Below are 23,999 nucleotides of genomic sequence, written 5' to 3'. Positions count from 1 at the left end.
AAGGCCAATTCCCACATCATACCTTAATATACCTGGCAAATTTTTAAAGCCCTTTATAGGAGTTAGAGAATTATTTTTGCCTACTGCCAATAAAAGGCAGATCTCCTGAAGTATTTTGTCTTGTATTAACCTTCTAACATCAACCTTTCAGTATTTCCATATGTAATGCTTTTTTTCACTCACAGCTCATCTTCACAGCTTGTCAGACAACACTAGCTACATAATATTTCAGTTTGAATAGATGAGACTGCTCTGGTTTGTCAGCAATGTTTACACAATAGCATGCTTGAATTTGGATTTTAAATATGGTCAAGAGTGTGCACAGTTTGAAACTGGCTAAATGACAAACAGGGGTCTAGTTGGAACAATATATTATAATCTAATTATTATTCTGTAACTAAAGGAGAGCATCAAACATTTTTTGAACTTCAGGGAAGCTATATGAATTTACTGGAAGGAGCTGGTAGAAGTTACTCAGCTGAACCTGTACTGATTATCATTTATTGTCCAGGAATAAAAAAAGCTACCTCTGAATGCTATTCCTTATGCTGGCAGAAATTGAATTTTGGGGGGTGAAAGAAATAAGGCACATTCTGGCTCTTTGTTTGGCAAGAAAAGGTTATAGGGAATCAATATTTCCTCATGTCTATGTTTGCTTAATGTGGACAAGCAGCAGCCATTAGGTAGATGGTTAAGACTCCCTGATTCTTCATTGGCAGTCCAGCCACAGAATGAATTAAAAGACCTTTGCTGTTGCTCTAACTTATGTCATTACTATAAAGTCCCAACTATTTCTTCCAAAACTTTGACTATCATTAAAAAAGTGTGAACTTCATCATAGGTTTAATTGCCAAAAGGCATTCTTCATATTTATCTGTGTTCTGAAATTTCAAGTTTTGCTTTAGTTCAATGAGCTTTCAGGCAACCGTATTTTTGAAAGAAGTAAACTGTCTTATCTTTGCAAGAGAGTATGCCAGAGTTGAAAGCAAAGTAGTTAAATATGACATTAAGGACTGGAAACAAAATAGTCTGTGATGCTGAATTTGTTGTAAAAACAAATTACTACTCAAGTACCATCTTTGCAAATCACCATGAAATAGTTTGTGCATCCCAGGTGTGGGTTAGAAACAAGATGTCTTCTTCCACTGTATCTGGAGTGTCTCCTGAATTTGGTGAATAAGCTGACCACAACTGAAGGTCCTGCATTCCCTTGCTACCTCACAGGGCTGGAGCTTAAGCCATGTCTCTTTATCTTCACATTGGTCATTAGTGCTTTCTACCACAAACACTCTGCACCACTATGAACTGCGGCAGTAATTATGCTCCATCTGTCTGTTGTTTCAGTATGATCCAGGAGACCCTTATCTCCTGATACTCTTCCTTGGGAGGTTGGAGTTCTTTTCTGATCCTAGTACAAGTCTCATAGCCAACACAGGCCAAAGACACCCTTTTCAAAACCTCTTCTTTTCTAGGCTGATCATGAATCATGTCTTTCTTTGAACAGTAAAACAAACCCAACCATACTGTGAATGTTGCAATCATCATATAAAATCAGAATAACACTGGTAGCAAATACCTGAGCCCATTAGGAGCTCCTTAAAACACAGTGTCCTGATCAGAAAAGTGTAAAAGAGACAGAAATTACTTACTCTCTTCCCAGGAGGACCAGGTGGGCCAGCTTCACCTGAAGGGCCTGGTGGACCCTGAAAATACAAATGATCCATAGTAATATTTCAAGGCTATTTGATGAATGGTAGTAAAGAAAAAAAGTCTCTCTCCCCACCCCCACCTCCCCCCACACAACCCCTTAAGCACAACAAATGTAATTTGGAATAATATAGCATCTTTCATTAAATAAAAGAACTTTATAGTTGGTTAAGATCAGAAATGCGGGTAAAAATGATGCCTGATTACTCAGCAAATCTTAGCCTGAATGTATTTAGAACCCAGTCTGGGATTTTAGTGAATCAAACACAACCATATTGAGGGGGTTTGTTCCCTTTCTTTTGTTAGTTATTGGAAAACATTTCAAACTAAAAGGTGTAACAGAATAATATGTTAGCTATCGGCCTCATTTAATTAAAACTGTTCTTACGTTTTTCAATCTTCTGCCTTTGTGTGAGCTTCTCTACACTGTTGAGACTAATTAGGTTGTTACTGAACTAGGCAACGGCTGTCAATTTCACATTCACTTTTATTAGAAGTCAATTACTTTTGCAGCGTTTACTACAGAGGCAAATGTTCCATTATAGATAATATACCCCCAAAAAGGTTAAAAATGAAGGACTAAGTTCATCCCTGATGTTACTCTACTAAAGTCACTAGGATTACAAACAAATGTGATCCAAGAAATTAATGTGTGTAGGCCAGTATGAGATATAACAGTGTTTTAGCTTCTCTCATTTTTATATCTTGGCATTCAGCTTTACAGATAATTCTGTCAATCATAATGTTCACCAAAATACATATTTACTACAAATAAGCTAGAAAAGGACAGGAGCTGGGAGCTGAGCAGCACTGGGGCAGGGTAGCTCTCTACCCCTCCCCACTCCTTCACCTCCCTGTTGTGGCGCTGTTCAAGCAGGGAAATCCTACTTCTGAGGCAGCTCCCAGCCAGAAATGCCTGAGCAGCCAGGGACTGCCACTTCTGCAACAACTCCACACCAGCCCCTGGCTGGGCAGTGAAATCCTTGAGCAGTCTAGGGCAGGTCAGAAGCTGACATGGGACAGCTTTTGGCCAGCCCCAAGCTGGGCAAGGAAGGATACAACTCCCCAGTCCCAGTGCTGCTCAGCTCCTGGCTCCTGTGGAGAGCCAGGAGCTGAGCCATACTGGGACACAGAGGGCACAGAAAGAGCAGTATGTCTTTATAACACTAACAGCATGTGCAGATGTGCCCACTGAATTTCACTGGAATCTGGGTATCTCTACTTGTTTCCTACAGAAGCCAGGTATGCATTTATCACCACAAACTGTGTCTATATTTGATCACACTCAAAGCCTTATTGTAATTAGTGCAGAAATGAATGGATAGTTTACAATGAAGGTAAAAGGAAAAATTATTTTAAAATATTCTCATATTTTAATTTGGTTTTTTTTCTTAATATTGAAGAATACGTCAAACAGGAATTATTAGTGTCAAATTTACTTACAGGCTGACCAGGGTCACCATCTTCACCCTTCTCCCCACCGGTACCATCCTGACCCTGCAGATATGTGAGAGAAAGAAGCTCAATATTTAATTTAATTTAATGTTGCAATGCTACTTGTATGTTCAGATGCACTACTCTTCCCTAGGATATATTCTTAAAACTTTATTAGATGTTGTTTAAAAAAAAAAAAAAATCCATTATAGGCTCTTTATTAAAATTTATCAGTTTTTAAGATTCCAGAAACACAATCAGCTGGAACAATATCACTCAGGCTAGACTAGAGTTTCTCAACTTGTGAGTTGTGACCCAAAAGTGGGTCACAAGAATATATGAAAGGGTTGTGAACAAACTTAAAAAATGGATTATTCTTTGAAGGAGAAAAACATGGGAAACTGTGGCTTTTCCCTTGTGGGGCAGCAGAGTTCCAGCCTACTAGGGGCTGCTTGGGCCCCCCACACCACACCCTCCCCCACACACTGGTGGGCTAGGTCCTGTGAGCAACAAAGGGGCAGCAAGTTAGGAGTGAGAGGCACTGCATCAGGCCTGACCATTGATGTTTACAAGTGGGCCCTGGTACAAACAAGGTTGAGAACTACTGAGCTAGACCACATTACCACTGAAGTTCATAGAAATTTTAACTTTGGTTTCAGTAGAAACCAGGATAAGGCTATCAAATTGCTTTGCCTAGATACTTACACCAGGGCCAGGTTCACCAGGGGGTCCAGGATCTCCAGGGAATCCAACAGGTCCCTAGATAAATTGGAAAGGAAACCAGAGAGATGTCATCTACCACCAAGTGTGTAAAAGTTATTTAAAAATACTTTAAGGAGACAATATTTAACTCAATACACACTACAGAAATGCATATACAGCCCTATACATTTATTAAATGAATCAATGTTTTATTTGACACAAGAATGGTTTACACTTCCAATGCACTTGTCACTTACTGGATTACCCTTAGGCCCATCATCGCCTGGAGGGCCTTTAGCACCTGCAGGTCCAGCTGCCCCAGGTGGTCCAGCTTCACCTTTTTCTCCTCTTTCACCTTTTGGGCCCTGTAAAAAAAAAACATAGAAAATATTAGCTTTCTGAAGCAGCATAGTCAGAAGATGGAAGGGAAGCTATAAAATAAGTACAACTAAAAGCCTACATTTTAAACTTTCAGAAGTGTCAAATTTTATCATAAAAACTTGTCTTTTGACTAAATGTTATGTCCAAACCAGTCTCCAGGTTGAAATTCCAGAAGAACCCAGGCCTAGATTCACATCTGCACCTAGATATTGACATCCAGGAAGATTTATAATTTTGAATTAACTTTTCCATTAACAAAGAAAAAAGTAATACCTGGAAGAAATAGCTTTATTAAACAAATACATGGTAACTTGTTGGACATAAGAGATAGATGTCCACAAGTGTAATTGCATTGTTAGTATACAAGAGGTGAGCTATAAGAGAAAGCAAATAAATTACATTTTATAAATATCAGTTCTTCAGTTAAAGTGTGAGGAAAACATCTGAGGATCTCATAAGTAATCTGATTATAGGAAACCAGAAATTCCTCTATAGGATTTTATACCATGTAGCCTATTTTACCAGAATTATTTTAAAATATACTCACAGATGTACCAGATTCTCCAGGAGGTCCAGGGTTACCTGCTTCACCAGGTTCACCCTGTAAAGAGATAATGATTTATAAATAAAAGTCTTTTACTTTCTCTGCTTTTATCTGTACAATCTTTTGTTGAATTAAAAATATGCCTTGTACTGAAAGTTTCCTGTTTATCATTTTTCTTCCGAATGAAAGAAAACAAACACGTGTTGACCATCTGCATTTTTCTTCCATCATCATTTTTCATGTTCTCATCTGGAAGCAAATCCTTAAGAAATAGCAAATACCAATTGAAAATTAATTTCCATTGATGTTCAGGCTTTATTTCTAGGTCTTTAGTGATATAATAAATAATAAGGCAAGCCATAACAAAAGAATAAAATAATAGAATAGCAATAATATTTTAAAAGAGACCACCAAGACCCACACTGTGCTTTTACTGCTGAAGGGAATTATTTATTAAACCAGATGGCTTTTAAAAGAACACCATATGCAAACAATCTGTGCAAGTCAAAGATTCTACCATATTAAGTGAACATTTAAGGTAATTTATTCTCTTTTTGAGCCAATACACAGTACGGTGTATGTCAAAGTCTGGCTTTGCAAGCACTACTTTTAAAGTTTAGTTATGAGCAATTATTTTCTAGCTCAGTAGACTGATAAATATACCTTTATAGAAAACTAGTTTGTTACTAAAATGTTCTGGTACTAATGCCCTGAATGTATAAATCTGTGAATACATAACAAAACCTGTTTTCTAGCCAGTGTGCACTCAGGTGAGAACAGCATGATTTACTTAAAAGTTTTTTTGATATAATGTGTGGAATTACTTATACCTTCTTTTTGCTCAACAAACGACAAAAGGAAAATTAGAAAAATATTCAATTTACTCCAATAGAAAAGTTAAAAGTTTAAGCTAAATTTATACCTTTTTTAAAATAACGGAACTGTGTCAAACTTGGTCTGAATTTTGCTTTAAAATAAGAATAAAAAAAATCATGCAGATCAACAAAAAATGAAAGACCTATTCAGAGAATTAAAATGTACATATCATGAATTAAACTGCCTAGTCTCTTCAAAATCTGAACACTGCATACACCTCTCCACACTACAACTCATTTTACATAAGGGGCATGTCTTCAATCTTCCTGTGGAAGGGGTCATTTGTCTAGTCTGTATTGAAGCACACATATGATAAAGATACAGATGTAGCTTAAACAAATTGCTCTTCTGCCCTGGAAGAATTTTGACTGATTTCAGCAAGATTAAATATGGCCCACTGCATAGGCACAACTTTTATTTTTGCCAGGGAGGAGGACTAAGATGATGGACATGTGGAAAGTTTTGCACATTTCATGCGACAGTCCTCTTTTTTGAGGGGGGGAGGGCCTACAGGCTTCCATGTACTCAGCACATCTAGCCCACTGTAAATATGGTTCAAACTATAGGAAAAAGATAAAGATTTTTCTGCTGATTATCAGAGTTATCATCTGATAATTTCTGCAGGTTATCTGATAATTATCTGATACTTATCTGATCTGATATTATCCAATAATTTCTGCAGATTATCAAACCATCAATAAATCTTCAGAACCTTAAAAAAGTACCTTTAAGTGCTTTACAATGTCTTTTATTGACTTGATTTTAGAAACTGTTTACTACAATTTTTGCAAATCTAAACTGTCATTAGTTTATTAGTGGTAATAGTCTCTCTTAGTGCTTGCCATTACCCTTTCTAAGAGTAAGAACTGTGTGGAAAATAAGATAAATTGTCTAGGAAAGTTTCAAAATTTCTTTCACTGGAGGTTTTTCAAGAAGAGGCAAAGTAAGCATCTTTCTGGGATGGTGTCTGAACAATGAATCCTGAATTTTTTCAGGGAGTTGGTCTAGATGACCCATGAGGTGCCTATACTACATTGCAACAGATGGCTCTAGAAAAATACATCTAGGATACTTACACAAGTTACCTTTTCTGTGTGATTGGGCCCCTGGAGTGCACAGCTGGAGAACACTTTTAAAATGGGCAATGACATGAAAAATTAACCTTTTCAAATCAGCTATTAGCTAAAGGTGCTATGGAATGGAGTACCTTAGGGAACTTGTTTTTCCTCAAGGTTTAATTTTTAGCATCTTTGCAGAGCTGGGCTACTGCTGGCACCAGCAATCACCAGCCCAGCCATGTCCCCCAGGAGAAGGGAAGGGAGCAGCACACAGCTGCCAGCTGGGCTTTGCCTGGCCGGAGCTTGAGGGGAGGGGCAGGGCCGAGTGGAGTCCCTTTGTCACATGACCACCCCCCTTCCCCACAGCTACCTCAGATGGGGTATTGGGGGAAGCAAGTCTGTGGGCCTGTGGGGCAAGGGGGCTCTATTCCACCCACCTAGCTCTGGCCATCGCTGCTGCTACTGCTGTCAAGCTACTGCTGCTACTGCTCAGGCAGAGGGCCAGGGAAGCAAGCCACCCCTTACCTTTTCAGCCTACCCCGGCTCCCACCAATACGCCAGCCAGGATAAATGTGGAGGGGGAGCCCATATGAGAGGGGGCCTCTCTTCTCCCACCCCCTGACATGGCCTTTTGACAGCAGCAGTGCTGCCTTTGCCATGGGTGGACCTGGCAGGAGGGGGGATAGAATGGACCCTCCCACACCTAGCAGGTTCATCTACCCCCAATACCCCAGCTGGGATTGCTGATTGAGGGGGCTCAATTCCATCCTGAGCCCCTACTTCAGCTCTTGCCTGGCAAAGCCCAGCTAGCAGCTGTGAGCTGCTCCCTTCCCTGCCTCCTCACTCTCCTGCTGGTAGCCTTGGAGCTGGGCGGGGGGAGGGGAGGGGAGGGAAGGAGAGGGAAGGGGGAGGACAAGGCTGGGGAGAGGAGTGGTTCTGCAGCCTCCTCTAAGGCTGCTGGAGCACCCCCATCTGCTGGTCAGGGTCAGTGCAGGTGGGCTTGGGCCCCACCCTCCCCAACCCAACAGGTGAACATCTGTCGGGTTGGAGTGGGGAGGGGGGAATGTAAAGTGCCACGAGTTAGAGCTCAGCCCCTGAACATCTGTAGGCACCCATAGAGAGTATATATTCATAGGTATTAAATACATCACCAATCTGTTTTCATCCTGTTCCATTCAGGTGTGAATAAATTACATGATCTTTGCCTTCTACCAAAGATCGAGGGCATAACAATTTCAACACCTGATATATCATCTACATGGGAAATACCTTTTGCTCTACCAGGGAAAGAAATCATATGATCTAGTTTTAGTCCACCTCTAACTATTGTACAGAAAATCCTGAGGCTGTAAATCAGATCTTTTTAAGGGGAAGCCCAAAATATTATAGGATCTTTTTCAGACAAGTGCTCAGCAAGAACAATCCTAACCTACACAGACTGATACAATGGCACTAACATAAAATTCTGGAATTTTCTATCATTCACATAGAATATTTTTATTCAGTCCAAGGCCTCAGTTTTAAAGTCTTTTCTTTACGATTAACCACCTAAAATAGTTCTGGAAAATATAATGGAAAGTACACTAGCAAAATGATACTGGATGGAAGGCTGCCACCTTTTGGTTATGTTTTAGAATATTGTAACTAGTTTACAATACTGTAAGTTGAATATTGTAAGATTACTGTAACACCAACTGAGCATAACAGTCAATGTAAAAGGATTTTCATAACACTTCTGTTTCTGTTCGTCTCCTCACAAGGAATTCTCAAAGTCTGAAAAGGCTAATATGTGGATAAAAATGAGACTAGTACCAAAAAAGGTACATCTCCTTTGGAAAAAAAGCTATATCTATTGGCTTATATTCAGCTCCAAGGTACATATGCTGTTTTTTAGGACTTAAACAATCCACAGGACTGTGCTATGCCTCTCAATTTAATTCAAAGACAAAAAAGAGATTTTGGAAGAAACTGTGTGCACATGTGTGTGTTTGTTGGTGCATACATGTGCACATACATATGTGCACAAATTCGTGCAAGTATGTTAGTGATAACAGTCAGAGAGGCACACAATTAGAAGCAAGTAATTAGAAGTCTATTTCTCCAGTGAGTATAAATTGCCACCGGTCCACTTTGGCTGAGAGTATTGTAATAATTGCAAAACATTAATAAGTTTTAGCAGCCACGCTTTCAAATAAGATCTCAATATAATCTCTAGCTCTCTGCTCTTTTTTTGTCTCTGGGCATAATTCTGCAGTCTAATTTTATTCACCCAGAAGACTGAATTTAATATTTGCAAATGCAAATGTTTGCTGATGTATACCTGTGGGAACAAATGATTTGTGTATGAAAGACCATGTGCACAGAATCACTCACCATGTTTTTAATGTTTAGGCCAGACTGTTCAATTAATCTAAAAGTATCTCACTTCCACTCTAATATAACTAACTTAAAATGTGATCATACAAACATGTACACCATCCCACTGAGTTCAGTCCTGATTGCTGTTTAGGAAACATTGTTAATATAGAATATTGTTGTTTTATTTTAATTTTACAACATCAAAGAATATAGAGTAAGTCAAGACCAATTAAATGTTTTTTTCTTATGCTGAAATTCCTCTTCAGTATAGTAAAGCACATTTTTTCTTTCCGTATTTTTAAAAGTGTTTCATGTACCTGACTGTGACAGTGCTTTTAGATTTAATTTTGTTCATAGACATGTTATACCATTTGACTGTACCTGCTTAATAGATATTATAAAAAGGCAGAAAACAGAGAAATGGTAGCATATGCAGTGAATATTACATTTTTCATGAAAAAATGTAATAATACTAATGTTGCAATTCGTACCTATTGATATAGCTCTGGGATGTGTTTGACAACCATAATCAAAAACAGGCCTACGCTCATGCACTGAGTTTATTTGTGATGAGTAAATGGAAAGAAGTTTAACTTATTTTTATTTCATTTGTTTTATTTTTGTGCTGGTAAACTCATAGGATGCCTGTACACATGTGGGGATGCTGCTTTGATGTTCTGTAATTACAGCACTTTGGAGCAGACTCAATTAATCGAGTCTGCTGGAGTATGCTAATTAGCGCACTCCAGCAGCTTGTGTGTCTTGTGTATTCAGTAGGCCTGTGCGACTCGGCAATGATCCGATCCGGCTTCAGATACAGCCACTTGAGATGGCAGCGATCTGATCTGGAGTCCAGACTGGGTTTCCACCTCGATCCGGCCGAAGTGGCTTGGAAGCTTTGGAGCCACCTCAGAGATCCAGCCATAGGGTATAATGGATGAATCAATGAAATACCCATAACATTCAGCCAATTTGGATGAAACTTAGAGAGATGGTAGCCTCTACTTAGCGCATGAAACCTGCCAAGTTTCACGAAGATTGGTGTGGGAGTTTGGAGGGAACTATACCCCAAATCGGTGAAAGCCAAACTCATGTCACGGCTGTGTTTTACACCACAGGGTGGTGAAAACTGCAGGTCTGGTGGCCCTGCTGAGACCACAAAGGCTGTCAAGTTTCAAGAAGATTGGTGCAGGGGCTTTGAGGGAACTGCACCCCAAATTCTTGAAAGCAAAACTCCTGTCATGCCTATATGTTACACCTCAGGGAGGTCAAAACTGTAGAGGTGGTAGCTCTTACTAAGGTCACAGAGCCTGACACATTTCAAAAAGATTGGTGCAGGGGTTTGAGGGGAACTGCACCTCAAGATGTGGACAAGCAAAACTCGTGACATGGGTGACCTTGTGTGTGTTAAGGCGCAGTGGGGTGACAGCTCCAGGGATGGTGGCTCCTGCTGCAGCCACCACACCTGCCAGCTGTTGAGGAGATCATTATGGGGGGGGGGGGTCTGAGGCCCTGCACCCCTAGTTGCTGACAAACAAAACGCGTGCCATGGGTGCTTGTGGGACTGACTGTGTCTGTCTTGGGGCAGTTGATTGTCTGTATTGTTTCCTCTCCTTAGCCTGGTTTTGTAGGTGCTAATTGATGGCAATTAACTGGCTACATTAGCTAGGTCCTGTGTATTGAGCTGGTCCCTGAGTGAATCATGCTTGATTAGTAACTAGTAACACAGTAGCTTAGCAGCCAGGCCTGCAGTAGCGTTTCCCAGCCCCAAGACAGACATAGTCAGTCCCACAAGCAGCTAGGGGTGCAGGGCCCCAGAACCCCCTTGCACTGATCTCCTCAGCAGCTGGCAGGTGTGGTGGCTGCAGCAGGAGCCACCATCCCTGGAGCTGTCACCCCACTGCGCCTTAGCGCACGCAGTCACCCATGGCATGAGTTTTGCTTGTCTGCAGCTTGAGGTGCAGTTTCTCCCAAGCCCCTGCACCCATCTTCTTGAAACTTGGCAGGCTTTGTGGCCTCAATAAGAGCAACCACCCCTGCAGTTTTAACCTCCCTGTGTTGTAACACACAGATGTGACAGGAGTTTTGCTTTCAAGGATTTGGGGTGCAGTTCCCCAGAAACTCCTGCACCCCACCAATCTTTTTGAAACTTGACAGGCTTCATGCTTTCTGCAGATTCTACCACCCCTGAAAATGTCATCCAAATCAGACAAAAAACAACAAAGTTATAGATATTTTATTGTTTCCCCATTATACCCTATGGCCAGATCTCCGAGGTGGCTCTGAAGCACTTTGGAAGCTCTGAACCTCTTCGGGAAGCCTAATGAGGCCAGTGCTTCAACCCGGACATGCTGCTTCAGACCCTGAAGCATCCAAAGGTTCTCCAGATCCAAAGCTCTGTCCAAAGCCTCGCACAGCCCTAGTATTCAGCATCCCTGGGCTTTACAATGGCAGTGGGGGTGCTTAAAGAAACACCACTGCCAATTTGAAGTGTGAGATGCTAAGTACATGAGATGCTGTGGGTGCTTTAATGAGAATGGCTCTCGGATCCACTATAGTTAAAGCACTCCCTCCCAACATACACACACACACACACACACACACACACTCTCTCTCTCTCTCTCTCTCTCTCTCTCTCTCCTGGAGCACATGTAAAGATGCCCATAGATTTCCCAAGTTCATGGGGTATTTGAAAGAAATGTATTGTTTAAAAAGTAGGTTTAATTTTAGGTATGGTAAACAGGGTAAGATGTTTCATAGGTGATGAGTAACTCAAGTTAAAATCCAGTTGATAAATGCCTAGCACCTCTGAAAGTCAGGCCTCCTGTGTTGTATTAGATATAGATTAAAATATGCTTGTAGATTTTGTTCTACTATATTTTTCTAATTATAAGCAAGCTAAAGAAAGTATACTTGAGGGACAAGTTGGTTTTTAAGTGGTTATGCTTGAGTGTAACAGAGTCTCAAGACTTCCAGCTCGTTCCAGGGAGGTTATAAACATGAATAATGCAATACTACATGCACATTTATACCACAGATGCCTTCGATTATTCAGGCCTATATTTTGTATGCAAAATGGAGGAAACAACAGGCTAGTTAAAAACACATAGCATTAAATATGACAAAAAAATTATAGTTTGCTAGCTGATGAAGGGAAAATTTTGATAGTTGAGAATTCTATTACCTATATTATGATGAGCTTACCCAGGATTAGATGAGAAAACCAAAGCATGCCTACACAACAAAATCCATTGGAAAAAAATACAGGAAAGAAAGTAAAGGGATGTAGAGTAAGCAATCTGATAATTGATGAGACACCATCTGTGATAGCAGATCCAGGGCAAGAAGAATGAAGCCACACCTCCCTTTGCCTGAGTGAGACTGTGCCATTGCATCCTCCTAGATCCACCCATGACCATTTGAGTGAAAATTATTCAACAAGCAGAAACTATTCCAGACAGAATAATTCCTTATGCTTTCAAAACTGGCAGAACTCATTAAGTGGAAGCTTCTTAACTGAAAAATCTGGCATGCATTTAAAACTTGGGAATAGTAAAGTAAAAACAAGCAATTAAAATAAAAAATAAGCAAGACAATGTGCTTGCAAGCATTCATGTATGAATGTAAAGGATATGGGAAATAAGCAACAGGAAATAAGAATGGTACCTACTGATGCAGAGTGTGTATGTATTTATGTTCCCAAATTAAATTGGTGGGATAATTCTCACACAATGGAAGCTCTAAACCAGAAGAGCCAGATGGTAAGGAAGAGGAACAAAGAAGGAGAAGTAAGTCACATTTTTTACAAAATAACTGAGAGAAAATTTTCTCAGGAATTAATAAATTGAGTATAAATGCAAGGGGTCACATCCTAGACTCATTGAACCCAATGGTAAAATTCTCATCGACTTCAATGAGGTCAATACTTCACCCAAAGAATCTTATTTAAAGCATCAAATACATTGTGAACCTGCCATCTATACCATAAATACAGGATAGATGGGAAAGAAAAATGTATAGAATATTAAGATGCTCAGAAGTGAAAAATACCAGGCTACAAAATTTCAATTGCCCAGTCATTGCTGTGATAAGAAGTGTAGATTAACATAGGAGAAAGCTAGTTACACAAAGGAAATGTAATGTAATATGATGTTCTGACAGAAAAAGCTACTTCGAATATGTTGGACTACCTGCATGATTAGGATAGATTTAGATGAGATTTTGAATACAGTGTATTCTTCAATTTTCAGCCGGATAATTTGTGCAAAAGATGGACTACAGCCTTGATCATCTTTCTTTATGAAGCATTAGATACTTAGTGGATGCAGCTACTTAGATATTAATGAGACACAATACACTCCAGGGCAGTTTGCACCAGAGTTTATTCCTCCCAGGTATTGTGTTTTCATATGTGCCCAGGGCTGTACCACATAGATGACACAGCCCCAGCTGGCAGGAGGCCTGGGGGGTCAGCCTACCAGCCTGGAGCTTCCCCCCCCGTCCCCCCCCCCGATCCTGGGTCAATCTGACATGGAGGGGCTGGCTGGGGCATGAGAGTGCTACAGTGCGGGGCGAGTTGGCAGGCAGCCCTGCACTGTAGCACCCTCATGCCCCAGCCAGCCCTGGTCACTGTCTACATGAGTTGTAGCAGAGTACATAACTCCATGTTAGGATAGTATTTCTGGTAGGCATACTATCCTATGGTAGAATTGATTAATTTACTATGGCTTAATAGGGGCACATGTGTAGACAGTGACACTTTAATATGGAGTTAATTAGTCAACTCCACAGCAAAGTGTCTCATACAGATGCACTCAGTTGGTGTGTCTACATGAGATGGCTACTGTGTAGATGAGTTGTTTACTGTGTAGATGACTAATTAGCTGCACTAATTAACGTTTCAGCATCTCCATGTGTGCTTCTTTTAGGGAGCACAAAACTAATAAACTCTACAGCAGGGTAGTCTTGTAAAATAAAAATACTACCCTGCAGCAAAGTTTTTCATGCACAGCCCCCACGCTGAGGCACCCTGTGCCCCAGGCAGCTGCTCGGCAGTACATGGTGATGTGGGGAGCAGCTTCTCCCTCAGATCTTCATGTGCTATGGGGGCTGGGGCTGGTTGGAGCATAGGGTTTCTCGATGTGGGGGCTGATAGCCATGGGCGACTGGTGCCATCCAAGTCTGGGGGGGCACCAGATTGCTGACAGAGGGGGGTCCCCCAGTGGCTGATCGCACTTCTGGTTTTGTGGCTGGCATCCCCTCCTGCAATACAGAGACAGGGCGATGTGATGCCAAGCGGCTCCCTGGGCCGCAGGGTGCCTCAGCGAGGGAACTGCCTGCCCCGGCTATCCCCATGATGAAACATCTTGTACCCCAGCCAACTGGGGCAGTGTCTACATGTGCTCTGCTGCATAAGAAAAGACTCCAGAGCAATAAGCTTCAGAAATTATTTGTGTGCATTAAATGTGCATGTAAACGTGCGCAGTGAAACTTAAATTAGATCGCTGTATTCATTTGTGGTATCAAGGTTGCAAAAAATGGGCAGGAATTGAGAGAAGATAAACAGAAATAGCAATGAAATTGTGGAAGCAAATTGTGAGAAAAGATTTAAAAGCATATTTATGTGGATATTTAAAAATCTTCCATGCATTTGAAAAGTAAAAACTCTAAGTGGGAAAAAAGATTTATTTATAGCGTGAAAAGATCTTATAACTAAGAGTTGTGGATGAAAGAATCTCCCAAGAAAAGTAACAAAAGCCCAACTACATTTAATTTAAAAATATGCTGGTCAAAGCATTGGGAAATGTAGTGCCAAGAAATCATCTTGCCAACAGATCATACCATGCACACTGTAAAATATGAGAGATCATATAGGTATTCTGCATTATGTGCCTTTGGTGGGTAGCACATCAGTCATACATGATTCATGATGAGTTATACCAGTTCTCCTGAGCTATCCAGCATGGCCTAAACTTCCAAAAAACCCTGACATAAAAGCAGGAATTGACTGTGATTTTAACTGGAGCAGATTCTAAACCACAAAAGAATAAGAGCCTCAGGAAGAAAGCTGTAGTTGTTATCTGATGTCCAAAAGCACCTAACATTGACTGTTCAACCACTTTTCCTCTGAAGATCAATCCTGAATTAACTACAACGTCAAACAGATTTACAACAAGTTTTTGTATCTTATCAGCAAAAAAAAACAAAATATTTTCTCTAACTCAGATTTCTTCAGGTAGAGAGGCTGAAAAAGAAAGCCTTTTGGTTCAAGTTCACAGGCCAAAGTATAGCAAGAACTGATACCTACTGAAGTATGAATTTAAACAGAACTAAATTGTAATTATGTTTTTATATACACTTGCTACATGTAAGGAAATGTTGCCTACATACAACACAGTAGAAAACCCAAGATATTTTATGAGAGTAAAACTGAAAGTAATGACCAAAATGAGATCTTTTAGGATCATTATAAGTAATCATGGAGTGAATGTGAGTTAAGAGTGTCAGAATATGACCCTTTGTAATTTCTAGAACATGGTGCAATTTAACTTAATGACCAAAGTGAATCTCATTTTGTCAGTGGTAGGAATACAGATGAACAATTTTAGGTGTCCATCAGCAGCTTACCAAGGCAAAAAGTATGCATGTATGTAGCATAGTACAGAGAACATAAGATGCAGTCTGTGAAAAATGAAAAATAACTGAGGAATTAACAAAATCAACTCACAAAATAAATAGCAGTAATTAAAGATATTTAAGTAATCTATGAGCAAGAAGTTTCAATATTGCTATCTTTGCCCTTATCTTGACAGACACCAGCAGAGTGTTTAAACATTACAGTCTGATAGTATTATAATCTCTCTATTCTGGACATGAAGCAGCTGAGAAACCCCAGTTATAAAAAAACTATTATATCCAATACAGACAATTGGTAATTTTGCTAAACAGCACAAATCAGCCACCAGACTCATCATTTTTAAAGTGACTCCAGAAAATCCTTAAATTATACCTTACTAATAATTAAAGCAAGAATAGTGGATTTGGTGATCACTGTAATGATTTAATGGATTTTGTGGAAAATGTGAAATCTGGCATTGCCCATGATAGTGGGCAATCTCTGCAACCCCCCCCCCTCCCCCCCGAAAACTTACTGAAAATAAAATGCTGGCTCCCTAGAAGGAGCCAGCAATCTTCATTGCACTGCAGCCTGGCTGTGCAGCCCACCAGTGAGGAAGAGGGGTGGCTGTCACACAAAGTAGGCCAAGGTGGCTGCCACCCTTGCCTCTGACTGCCCAAGAGAGCTGCCCACCATGTGGCCCTATCCATCCCCATCAATTGCTGGACAGCCCTTGCCACCAATCACTGGTGAGGGGCGGAGCTTTTTGATAGGCAGCAGTCACAGCCAATCAGTAGTAAGGGGTGGAACCGTGTCATGGACTGCCCTCACAGCCAATCCACCAGTGACGGCTGGGGCCACTGCAGATCCTTGGCCAATAAGAGGCATTGCAGGGGGGAGGAAGGGATGGGGCAGGGTGGCAACCACAGCAAGCCTTTGAAAATGGCAGCCGGCCTTGCAAGCTGCTCCTGAAATCAGCTAGCTGCCTCATGTTGGGTAGCCCCCATGTAATGACCAAAGAGATGCTTTCGCTGCTACAGACCCTCTACTTTCCTGTAGAACCAGGGAGAAAAGCATGAGGCTTTGTATGTCTCCAACAACTTGCAGTAAAATACATTAAAGATGCAAAACATTCTAACATAAGCAAAATGTGGGCTGATGCTCAGTGCCACAAATTAAATGTACATAACTGAAACAAAGGAAAGTAGTAAAGCATTGGCAGCTCTAGGCCCAGCAGAAACTGCAGCATGCAAAAACTAAAATACAAGGTTTATTGTTCCTATCTGCCTCAGGTCCTTGCATCATAATTCACTGATCTCAGAAAGCAAAGAAAGGAGACAAATTAGTCTTTATTTTTCATCACCTCTTCATCACTAGTTTTGTGGTACATCATTGCACTACTTTTGCACATTCCCTCTGAAAAATGTTAAGTGATTTATTTGATAGGCATGTAGCAAATCTGAAGGTTCTATTAAAATGATGGTCTGCTCAGACTGATAGGAAGTAAGTGATTCCTTTTAATGTGACCCTAATGTGAGTGAAGGGTTATATGAAGGGAGATTATTTTAATGAGGAAGGAAAAAAAAGATTCATTACATAAGTTTTATATCAGATGTCAACAGTACAGAAACATACTATTTTTCTGTTGACACCAAGGAAGAATGGGCTTGCAAGACACTGTAAGATGAATCACAGATCTTGGTGACTCCTATTATATTATTATTTTTACAATCTAAAGACAGCAAAGGCAGCTTCCTTATCTTCTGTAAAGGAAAAATACCTCAGGCTTGGAAAATTACAGTCTTCCTGAGTGATTAAGAGAAGGCCTATGACAAATACAAATGATTCTGATAAACCTGGGATGCAAGTCAGTTTCTTCAGATGCATAGCCTAGAAGTGTTAGAGCTCTTTCTTTACCAAAAATAGTATGTAGAGAAAGCATAACAATAAATCCCAAAGTGCTGCAGTGTAGAAGGGGATAAAGAACCTATGTGTTTAATTATCTACTGGAACAGGGGGAAAAAAGGGGCAAGGAAAAATATATGTTATCTTCTAAAAGACTGTTACTATATGTGATACATCTTTTCGGTGTTCCCTTGATGCTAGAATTACAGTGAATATATTTGGCAGTCTGATGCAATTGTTTACGTATTCAAGAATAATGCTACATGATGACTCTATTCTTTTCATTTTTGCCATTTTTCATCATTTTTGAGCATATAAGTTTCAGCATTTGAACAAAAGTCCCCAGAATTCTCAGTGCATCCTCTCTTTCACTTTTCCCAGTTGAATGGGGTGAACATAATGAAATTTCTGAAGAAAATAGTCTAAATGGATGGTGGATTTCTACCATTTTTGTTCTCACTTCTGATGTCCAGTTAAAGACACACTTTCTCACACTGATTTAAAGGCGTGAAACATTACTTGTCACGAATAGGAGTTTCATAATATGACCTTTAGCATTTGATCACATTTCTTGCACACCAACACCTACAGAGCATGTTTGTTGCCACTAGGTGGCATAATCAAGACAAGACTGCAGGCACAGTGGACAACAGTTTGGAGGTACTTCAGGCAAAGAAAATTCCTACCCTACTGAGGTTTAAGAAAAAAAAATATTGGTTTGATTGCAGTAAAACACCAAGAAACTTTCCTAAGAGGATAAAAATGTTATCAGTTTACATATTTATATTTATATTATTTAAAAACAAAGCAGCAAATAAATAACAAAGGGTTTCTGCTGTTTAGTCTTCAGACCTCGGTATTATTTTCTGAATTTGGAATTTGCTGTTCCTTAAGAAAACTAATAAACAAAATAAATTTCAGAAATAGTATGCACCTTAAATAATCTCTCTCCTACACAGTAGTAAGAAAACTAACATTCCAGTGTAGGTCTTTTCCAATCTTGTACAAAAAAATGAAATCAAATCTAAAGATACATTAAAAATGTAAGGAGCTTCAATCTTCAAAAGTGTTAATCAAATGTCATATTACTAATACCACATAATATGGATGAGATATTGGGCCACATTTTCGGGTATGGTAAATAATCATCGTATCTTTAATTTTTAATGGAGCACTATCATTACCATCAGCAGGGTGTGTGACTTATGGATTAATGTTTTGAGCACCGAGTTACTTGATCTCACAGACAGATACAAAACTGATATAGCTGATAACATCTGATAATTGAACATTTCAGGTATTAGCCTCATCCCAAGTTATTGGGGTTCAAATTGAAAAAAACATCCAACCCATGATTGAAGTCAATAAACCTGGAGCTTAAAGAATATGGTGTTATCTTTGCCTACTAATCTTTTCTCTATAAGTTATATCTCTTCCTCAAGTTTATTTTTGTGTTTATTGAACATTTTTAATGCACTAACACCAAAAAGAAAGGCTTTAGGTTATTGCTATTTCACAAATCATGCATCAATTATGTATCCAGATGGCTCTTATCACTTAACAAGGCAATGCCTGGTATTTGTTTTTCTAATATGTCTAAAAGAGGAAAAAAGAAACCAAAGTGCTTTCTTTCCCATCCCACAGATGTTTCCATTTTTTTGTCAATGTTTTCAGCTTTCTTACCTTCTCACCAACACCTCCAACAGAGCCAATTGAGCCTGGGGGCCCTTGAGGACCCTACAATAAAAAAACCCCACAAAACCATATAAGTTATCCAACATATATTTCTCACTGTTGTATCTTAAAACAGGAATGCAGTAAGCAGTACACAAGCGTGTTTCTTACATCAGCTCCATTAGGACCCTGAGGACCTCTTGGACCTGGCGGACCGGGTGGACCCTGCAATAGAGAGAAAATGCAATATGTGAATTCAGGAGCTTACAATCATAAGAATACAGACAAGGCAAGGATTTTTCTGGTATTACCTTTTAATGGACCAACTGCATAGTTGGGATAGATGGTTCATTGCCGTTTAGTAACAAGGTGTTTGATGTGTAGAAAGCTGTTAATCTTCGAAGTGCAACATACACTGTGTTGGCCAGATTGTGCTACCCAATAAAAAAAGTTGACAAGGGCTAAGGGCTCAAAGAGTTGTATGTCCTTGTTTCCCTGTATTATGGACACCTACATCCTTGGTAATCTACTACACCTGTAGATTACTTCTACTGTTTATTTATGCTTTTACACAGTGCCCTGTCTCCCAAGCAGGGGCTGAGATGCACTGCTGCCTCCAGTGCAGTAGCATTTCTCTTTCCATAAAAGTGAGCAAACCCCCATTTTAAAGATGAGAAAATGGATGTACAGAATTTCTTGTAGGATCACAGAGGGGATTGTCGACAGACCCAAGATTTAGTTCAGGCTCTCAGGTCTATAAGCATACTTGGAGACTATGAATGTAATATTAAATTATAAGACATCAGTAAATCAATAGCAAACAATTTTTTTTTATGGCATTTATAATGAACAAGAAAAGAAACCCTTACCATTGGGCCAACATCACCATTTTCTCCCTTTTCACCTGGTGGGCCAGGTAAACCCTAATAATAGGAAGAGAAAAGAAAAAAAAAAAATCAAGAAACTACATGAAATGTTGAGAAAATGTAAACCACTTTTCACCTGTTAAGGAAATCATCAGAAATAATTTGAAAATGAACATTTTTTTTACTTTTTTTATTTTTAAATTACTTTCATGTCATGTCAAAAAAATTAAAAAATGCAGACATTTTATAACTGATGAGGTAGGAAATTTATGATAAAAACGTAAGTGTTGATAGGCTTGATTTAAACAAGATCGCCATGATTTTGTTCATTGGATTACATAGTGTATATTCCCCCACATTAAAAAAAATCCTTTATTGGCTTACCTTTGAACAACTTAGACTATACCTCCTCAAAAACACTACAGGAAATAAATTGTAACGCTCAACAATAAGCTTTCCTTAAGCAATATGTCTAATTCAAGCTTATGTCATTGCCATCACTATATTCTCTCACAGTTACACTCAAGACCAAATCCACAGGTGGCCTAAATTAATGTGGCTCCACTTACTCCATCTTAAGATCTACTCAGTTTCAATTTTACTTCAATGGTACCATAAATTTCAACATACGTACAAAAAACCTGATAATCAGAATGTAATGCACAATCTTCACTCCTAACCTTCTGCAGTGCTCTATCAAAGAACTGTCAAGTATAACTATAGGCTCAAGTACATCCAATCCTCAACTTCTGTCTGATCTGAATACATTCCTTATAACTAGGGTAGAAACCTTATAGCTGCTGCGATGGGAAGAAGAACACTTGTACCAACAAGGAGTTCATCTTTCACTGAGCAATTCTTTGCTGGCTAGTTCTGGCCAGTTTCTGGCCCCTCTACATTACCAGAATGATCACAAAATTTGGCTGAAAAAATACAAAGGTAATCATATTCTCAAAATTATACATCAAAACAAGAATAAACATCATCTATCTGTTGGTATTATGACTGTGAGGTTAACCTAGTATAACGCAGTATTGAATACCAACTTTAATTGTAGTGGCAGATACTGCATTGACAGTACAGCTGTATAGTACAGAATTCAAGGGGAGATAGAATTCAGATATATTTAATATGCTTCCTGTACATAATGGCATCAGTCAGTTCTGTCTCTTACTGAAGACATTGCTGATCTATAGTTCTGGGCACAATGTGGTTGTTGCAAAGGCCTATTTATTACCATCTATTCAGGATGAAAGAGACAATTTTAACTCATCTTATGATACAATTGATTTCTGTATTTCATTCCCTATTTATTTTTAAAGATAATAGTTTGTGCTGCACTAAAATGGAAAACTGTAACTAATAGTAATAGGTATACTAAAATGTGTTTATTGATTACAGTATTGTCAGTGACTATTTGTCTTGTTACTGGCTTATGATGCTGGTTATAATGAAAGATGCTTTATTTAGAAACTTACTAAATGCATATTTACTACTGGATATACCATAACAAATCCTCATATTTTAAAGCTTTGACACACTCTGAAGAACACTGATAAACTATATTTGATTACACTGAAGAAGAGGTCTGTCCCCATTTTTAAATATGCATTTTACTTACTATGCAGTTTTATTATGCCTCCAAAATGTTTGTTGTAGCAATGTTATTACACATTAATCAGAATTCATGTTCCATTGTGCCTTCCAAACATACTATTACAAAATAATGAGTATTTACCATTTCAAAACCTGACTTAATTCCACACAAAATAGAAAATCATACTTTTCAAACTTTCAAAATAAAATTCTAAGTAATTTCAGGTAATTCTGGAAAAAAGCTGGTAAACAGAGAATGTGGAATAACACTAATATTGTAGAAAATTCTTCAACGTTTAGAAAATAACAAGCAATTATTTTTCTAAATCTGAAAATATATGCAACTTTTGTTCTTTTGTTAGCTAGCTGTCTCATAAAAGTAGTACATATAGCTATTTTGGATGAATAGTGTCTAAAAGGAAATTTAATGTCACTGATGCCCCTGACAGATGCTAAATTAAACGTGTGATGGACTCTGATCCACAATCTCAACAATCATGCTTCCTGCCATGCCACATACATATGGCAGGAAGCATAACTGTGGGGATTGTGATCAAAACCCATTACACCATATTGCTGGTGTAGGGGGAGCCCAGGATCACAATCCTGGGCTCTCCCTGGACTGGCAAATAGCAAGTCTGGCTCCCTGAGCTCCCCAAGCTCCTAGCCCTGATCAGCTGAAAGGCAGCTGGGGGAGTGCATCATGTACTCCTGTGGCTGGAGCCCTACTCAACAGATTGGAGTGCCCAGTGTGAGAAATGCATGGAGCCTCTGGGTTATATAAAGGTTATGATTTACTTTTACATAAGAAATGGAAAGCAGTGATCAGGTTATGATTACTTTCTAGGTTTTTTTACTTTTTTTTAACTTCCTTAATGGGATCCTACTGTATAACTTTGTTATACGTTGGCAAATGATATTCGATTTGACTTTCATTTCAGCTATTCAGTGCTCTATTAATATCAGTATAACTTCCCTTAAAGTGAGGATCCTTGAATAAAGATGATTCAGCTTTTATTGTTGAGTTCCTTAAAAGTTACTTTATCCATTCAGTCCGACCAAGATTAACAAAGGGGGAATACAGCTATTTTATATTTTAAAAATCATCTCTACATGAATGTCCTGTGTTAAAAATTCCACCCTTCTGCCCCACCTAAAATTTGGCATGGTAAGTGCAAGGCCCCTATATTAAACCTAATTCCAGGTGGGAAGAATTCAAATAATGAGTGAATAAATAAATTCAAAGTAACTGTGGTTTGGATCATGGATACTGCAGAAGAAACAAAATATTTTAGATGAATTACGTGTTGCAAAGTATATACTAATTTCTAACTGTGAATGTAAAGAACTTTGCGTTACAACGCTGAATGTCTCATTAAGTATGATTCATTGGCAAGACAGACAGTGTTTGAGTGCACACATTCCAATTACATGGGAGAATTTTTCCAGCTTTGTTCTCCTGGTAGAAAAAACCTACCCAGAACTGCAGGTATAGACATCCAAAGGCTGAGGCCCTGGAATTGAGAACTTGCAGTGCTGACATTGTGAAGCCAAGATGAGGTGCTCCACAGTCTCCCTTAGTCTGGCAGGCAATAAGTGGCAGCAGGGCATAAAGCAACCCTACTGGGTCACCTAGATTGACCACGGTGGACATTGTGAAGGGGGGGGGGGTGTTCTGCTCCCTGCTGGAGTAGCAAAGTCCAGTGAGGAGCAGATCATCTCCCCCAGAGGGAAGAAGGAGGGATGCTGGAGAACTGTGTTCTTTTCTGAGAAAAGTCCCACAGCATGCACAGACATGCTCTTTCCTAGGAAAAACTCTCCTGGGAGTGATTTAACCCTGGTTGTTCCTAGGTTATTTTTCTTCTACAGTAGCTATTTTTACCCTGGAAGAAAAAGCCTGAATATCTGTACACTTGTAGTTTTCCTGGGAGAGCACTGTGATTTCTGTCTGTACAAGGCTAATAGGTCATAAAGCACTGTTATTAAGATTTTTTATCATTAGTTTTCTTTTTAAATACAACCTGAGGCAACAGTAGTGCCAACACTTATGCACATGCAAAGCATTTTGGTAACTGTCTGTAAGGCAGATTTTCAAAGGGCCAAAAAGCAAGTAGACACAAAATGGGAATTCACTATCCATTGTGCTTTTGAAAATTTCCCCTGAAAGTTCACATTTTTATGGTGAAATGCTAACCCCGACAAAAATCAATGAGAAAAACCTCCCATTGACGTCAATGGTTCAGGTTTTCACCCTTAAACATTACAGTTTGAGGGCTCATCCA

At 39.3% G+C, this 23,999-nt stretch overlaps 1 protein-coding gene across 2 annotated transcripts in view; it reads right to left on the bottom strand.

Moving 5' to 3' along the window:
• The window catches only part of COL11A1 (collagen type XI alpha 1 chain), a 255,815-nt gene that overhangs the window by 40,315 nt on the left and 191,501 nt on the right, over nt 1-23,999 (bottom strand). For both annotated transcript variants that reach the window (XM_019531004.1, XM_019531003.1), the window contains exons 47-54: nt 20,125-20,178; nt 19,427-19,480; nt 19,265-19,318; nt 4,772-4,825; nt 4,101-4,208; nt 3,847-3,900; nt 3,151-3,204; nt 1,650-1,703 (exon numbers count right to left, since the gene is read on the bottom strand). In XM_019531004.1, coding sequence (XP_019386549.1) covers nt 1,650-1,703; nt 3,151-3,204; nt 3,847-3,900; nt 4,101-4,208; nt 4,772-4,825; nt 19,265-19,318; nt 19,427-19,480; nt 20,125-20,178 — 486 coding nt within the window. The remainder of the gene's footprint in view (nt 1-1,649; nt 1,704-3,150; nt 3,205-3,846; nt 3,901-4,100; nt 4,209-4,771; nt 4,826-19,264; nt 19,319-19,426; nt 19,481-20,124; nt 20,179-23,999) is intronic.

This window comes from Crocodylus porosus, unplaced genomic scaffold, assembly GCF_001723895.1.
Source record: "Crocodylus porosus isolate Cpor-Errol unplaced genomic scaffold, CroPor_comp1, whole genome shotgun sequence".
NCBI lineage: Eukaryota > Metazoa > Chordata > Crocodylia > Crocodylidae > Crocodylus > Crocodylus porosus.
Note: the sequence above shows the minus strand (reverse complement) of the source record. Positions and strands in the feature narration are given on the sequence as shown.